Below are 5,383 nucleotides of genomic sequence, written 5' to 3' on the forward strand. Positions count from 1 at the left end.
AAGTTTCTCCCACTTCTCAAGCGGAAATTTCTGTTCGTTCGCAGTTCTGTATCCAATGATGGATTCCCCCTCCGAGAACATATCGCATGCCGGGGAACAACAGTGCAAAAAATGGGAAACGAAATGGGAAGGAAAACTAGGAGAAAAGAAGCGGTGTCAAGGTTCAACTCGGGCTCATTTTCCAACATTTATTCGTTGTTTGCAGATGATTTTATTTTAATACAACTTTTCCAATCGATCTCAAACTTCAGCTGGTCATCATCGATCGTATGTACAACGTTTCCAACTGGAACTACATTGACACTTTGTCGACCCCGCTTATAACGATCGCCCTACCCTCGGCATTTTTCTGTTTCATCGACTTACACGCGATGTATTCATGTAACTAGCTGAATATACATAAATATTTCTCTCGTTTTTTTTCTTCATCCCCTCAGGCACTGGATGGCCACGCATGAAGATTTGGTTCCAGTTCACGACTACCTAACAGCTTGGATGTCTTCACGCAAAATATCATCGGTATCTAACAATTGCCGGGTGGAGCATATCATTGTATGTATATAACAAGTCTCACTTGATTTGGGCCTATTCCGAACGGCCTTCAACAACGTGGCGAGGCAATCGTGCCACTCACGCGCGGGAACCGGCCTCCGCCAGATGATCAGACGCCGTACCGTGCGACCGACTCTGCTTTATGCATGCTCTTTTCTCTCTGCGCAGCTTCGTCCCCCCTATTCTCTCCGCACGAATTGCCGTGCGATCAATCGCTTTTACTCGGATACCGAACCTATTCGTCAATTTAGATATCCTTCCCTCCGACGCGACTACGGGGCTGTCCCCGAGATCGTTCCAAGACTCCACACTTTCGAAAGGCCATCTGCACAGCTGACCTGACTTCAAATCGATTTCAGAACCCCGAACTTAGAGACTGACAGGGCAGCACTAGATATCGGAGTTTCTTCGGCTGCGCGTGAAAAACAAACAACCCACCGTCGAAAACAATCAGCCTTTTGGAAATCGATGCGGTGAATTTGGGATCGAGTTTGAGCTTTGGACCGAATGAGGAGGTGCCCTCAACATCGCTATCTACGACGGTCAGGACGGTTTTGGGAACTCCTGGGTCGGTCGCGGGATAAGGGAAGGTCGAAGGGAATATGGTGACTCATACGATGCACTCAATCCAGAGCCGATTCTAGGGAACACTTGGGGTGAGGACAAAGACGCGAGAGGCATGAATTGCGAGACGGAAGGAACGGATCGAGTAATCAGGCGTTGTGAGAAATCTCGGATTTTCGGAGGGAAAGTTTTCGGTCCTTGGACGAGGTGCGAGCGGAGCGAGAATTCTGAGCGGTGAATTTAGTTTAAAGTAGGATGGAATCCGAATTGTCTGGGGAGACGAAGTGGGGGGGGGGCGTAGGAGAGAAAGAGAGTCTCTTCCAATTCAGTCATCTTGGACTTCGTCGTCTTCATTGAATTTTTTTATGCTAGTTTTTTTGGCGTCTTGAGCCAGAATCGTGCGGAGGGTGGGCACACAGATAGGAGGCACGATCGTACCCACAATGCGAAGATCGTCTTCGGTTTTGAGTCGTACGACCTGCAGCTTCGACGAGTTCATATTGTTGGTCGACAGTGCCGTTTCGATTTTAGACCATACCGTGAAAACGGAGCCGGCGAGGACGTGGTACGTCCGAGATCGGAGTCCAACATCGCAAGGATGTCCGGAGTTTCGTTTGTTACAGAAGCCGTTGCCGAAGATGTGCGAACATGATTTCTCCGAGCTTTCATATTGGGCTTGCCACAGATCTTGGGCGTCATCGGGCGTGAGGAACGTGTACTTGCTCCTGAGATCGGCAAGATTCTCCTGTTTCATCTGTAGGCCCGTATGCGGTCGGAAGATTCGGAAGGTTTTCTCCTTCTGTTTGCCTTTCTTCGTTTTACCGGCGTAGACCGCGAGAATAGCGGTTTTCTTGCCGTTCTTCGTCATTTGATTCAACGAGTAGAAACCCTCATCGTTCTCGCACAGTTCCTTGTATTTGTCGATTGCTTCCAACCAGCTCATTCCCCGCTCGATTCGAACCGTGTGGAGCTCGGTAACGGTCGATCCGGTGGGGGATTCCCGGACGAACTCTTCAGTCGAGTCTAGTTTGACGTTGTCGGCGTTTGCGCCCAAGTCGAGAATGCCCATATCGAATCGACCGGTTTTCTTCGCCGTAGAGACCACGGCCTCCATCGTGTCCATAAAGTACTTGAACAGTGCGTTTTGCAGCATGACTTTTAGACCGAGCAATCGGTTGAGGAACTTCGAAATATTATTATAATCCTTGTCGAGACTCATCGCTTGCGAGTGGTCGTCCTTCACTACGAGACCCACACCGAGAAGACCCTCCTTGCAATCTTGGAAGAAATCCCCGTCGTAATCCGCGGGAGGTTTGACCATGGGTCTCTCGTGACCCATGATAGCCTTCATCGTTTGCTCGAGGGCGATCCGACCGTAATTGTTGTCGATATTGAAGACGGACAGATCTCGCGATTCGCCCGCCCGACGATCGCCGTGCGTTAAAGCTCCCATGCTCTCGATGCGCTTGGCGACGATCGAAGCGAATCGGCGTTCTCCCGCCAAATCGCTAATGAGAAAAAGGTACTCGGGAGCTGAGACCTGGTTCGATCTGTGGGTTCTACCGAATTGCTGCACGGCCCGATCGGCGCTCCACGGCAGCTCGAGCGTTATGTGCAACCTCCGCTTGCGGTTTTCGGCGCGTCGATCGGCCTGGAGCGATATTCCAGACGACGCGGCTTCGGAAATTATGGCGATGTTCTTCTCCCCGTCCATGAAACGCTGTTTTTCGGTGACGTTGAGAATTTCCAGCGGGACGTCACTCTCCGTCCGGGACTCGTACGAAACCCCGGCGCTCCCGTTGATCAGTCGGCCCTTGCGTCCGGTCATCTCGGCGACGAACGTCGGCCCGCCGAGTTCGTCGATCAGCTGATCCAGCGTGTTGATGGGGAGGTATTCACCGATGTTTTCGAGCATGTTCAAAAGCTGCAGCTTCATGGCAGCTGCTTTATCACCAGAGTCTTTGCTGAAGTACAGGGGCTGCGTCATCTCCGAGAAGGGGGAAGGTGACCGCTCTTTTTTGGGACGGACGGTTTGGGCTCTTCCTTCTCGCTCTTGACTTTTCTCTCTTTCTTCTCACGCTTAGGATTCTTGTCCGCATCCTTGTTCTTCCGTTTCCGTTTCAGGCTCCGATTCGCCCAGGGATCGTCCTCGTCGCCGTTGTCTCCACCGAAAGGGTTGAAGTCGTCGCCGCTGAGATCGTCCTCGTCGGAATCGTCAGACGCGTCTCCCGAACTCACTTCGGAGCTCGAGTCGTGCTCCGAACTCTCTTCGGGCTCCGTTTCGGTCTTCATGGGGAATTCTTCCTTTTTCGGCATGAAATCCCGCTCGTCGAGGAACGAGCCGCCCAGACCCAGGAGCGCGAGTGTTTTCTTCCGGTTCGGCGCCGGGAAGTGCTTCTCCACAAGGCTCTGGAAGACCCCTTTGGCTGTCGAGACGAAATCCGTCAGTTCGCCGCCCTGTTCTTCGAGTTGCTCGAGGGTCCGACTCTCGCCAGTCGATTGGAGACCGATTACGACGCACTTGCCGTCCTTGATGGCTTCCTTGGCCACTTTCACCACGTATGATACCTTGGCCGCGATGCACAAATATTTGAAGAAGCGCTGATGGGCGCCCCAGAACTGCCCCCACATGGTTTTCTTCACCCGGGTGTCGGCGTCCATCAGCTGCGCGGCTTCGGAGAACATCCTCCGTGCCTCGACCCACAATTTCACAGACAAGTTATATGTTTGAACGAAATGATCTTGGAGTGCGACCTCCTCGATTCTGAACGTGACACCGGAGAACGATAGTTGTCGAGCGATGTACATTCCGCGGAGTTTCATATCCATGGCGACCAGTTCCATGCTTCCGACACCGCGTTTTTCCACAGCGTTGAGAAAATCATTGAACTCTTTGAACTGCGTGCCTTCGCCCCAAATGCCCAGCCGGGTCATGTAGGCCATGTTTTTGGGCTCGGACGCGCCGGTGGCCGAAGCGTAAACGACTCTCGCCTTAGGCAGTCGATTCTGTAGCTCCAGCACCGTCTGGCCGGTCTTTGTGGGTTTCGAAGAACCGGCAGGATAGAGATTTTTGGCTTTGTGACACTCATCAAATACAATAACACCGTCAAAATCATCACCACACCAGTGCAACAGCTGTTTCAACCGTGTTCGGTACTTGGATGAGCTAGATGAGCTCTCCCCGATTAACGATGAATACGTGGCGAATATGACGCCTCTCTTGCAAGAGCCGTTCTTCTTGCTCGTGATCTTATGGTACTTGAATTTATTTAGCGGACACACCTCGAGCTTCGAAGCCCCGATGTCCCTCAGATCTCGTTCGGCGTCGAAACGCAAGTCGTTCGACACCGAAAACCATAAAGCTCTCTTTCTACCGAGTAAATAGTTTTCGAAAATTATCCCGGCCACGGTCCGACCCTTTCCGATACCGGGGCCGTCGCCTATCAGGTAGCCGGCTCGTTGTCCGTTTGGAAGAATCACATCGTGTTGCTGACATGCGTAAGTTATCGATTCCAGTTGTAGAGCTGATAGCGCACCGGTATCGATGATCTCTTCGGGAATGCTCAGGCGGTAATGTACATCGGGTGGGGGTACTGAAGAGAGCGAGGCCGTTTCGACCACGGGGTCGGGGTGCTTCAGTCCGATCCGTAGCTTGGCCGGGACGTAATTCGAGTAAGTTTCAGCGACCCCCATTTCTTCCTCTTCGTCAACGACCCCGTCGTCGACGAGCTGCGGCCGGATGAGACTCGGTTGCTTCGCTTCGCCGTTCTTCAGAGTTTGGTGTCCGGGCACGATGGCAAGCCGCGACTGATTCGGCGCGGGGCTGGAAACCAGCGTCGATCTCGGAGCCACGAGGAGAGATCGAGGGTTTGGCACGTTCCTGCTCATGACGGCGGTGGTCGTGGTTTTCGTTGTCGGAATACCGTTCGTGAGCTTCCGGACTACTGTCGTCGTCGTCGTCCCCGCGCCGGCAGGTGCCGCAACTTTCTGGATGAACTGGGTAACTGGAGTGTTGGGACGAATCGACGATGTGGAAACTCCTCTCAGTGTCGGCGTACCTTGTGCCGTCGTGGTGACCACTCGCTGGATAATTGTATGTCCGTTCGCTGATTGCAAAACTCGAGCAGGCGCCTGTATAATCCGTGTTGACATCACTCCGGATCCAACAGCTGCAGATACCGCTGTCGTCGAAGACGTTCCCGCCGCCACCGCAGGCGCTCTGACCACGCGTGGAGACTGAATCATGGCCGGACCTCTGGACGTCAAC

At 53.0% G+C, this 5,383-nt stretch overlaps 1 protein-coding gene across 1 annotated transcript; it reads right to left on the bottom strand.

The window, feature by feature from the left end:
• Window positions 1–1,435: 1,435 nt before the first annotated feature.
• On the bottom strand, window positions 1,436–5,070 carry LOC100906359 (protein strawberry notch homolog 1). Its single transcript, XM_029111712.1, is given in 2 exon segments — window positions 1,436–3,168; window positions 3,171–5,070. Coding segments are annotated over 2 exon segments (3,561 nt in total). The 5' UTR covers window positions 5,005–5,070; the 3' UTR covers window positions 1,436–1,441.
• Window positions 5,071–5,383: the final 313 nt, after the last annotated feature.

The sequence above is a fragment of the Galendromus occidentalis genome, unplaced genomic scaffold, assembly GCF_000255335.2.
Source record: "Galendromus occidentalis unplaced genomic scaffold, Mocc_1.1 scf7180000077463, whole genome shotgun sequence".
NCBI lineage: Eukaryota > Metazoa > Arthropoda > Arachnida > Mesostigmata > Phytoseiidae > Galendromus > Galendromus occidentalis.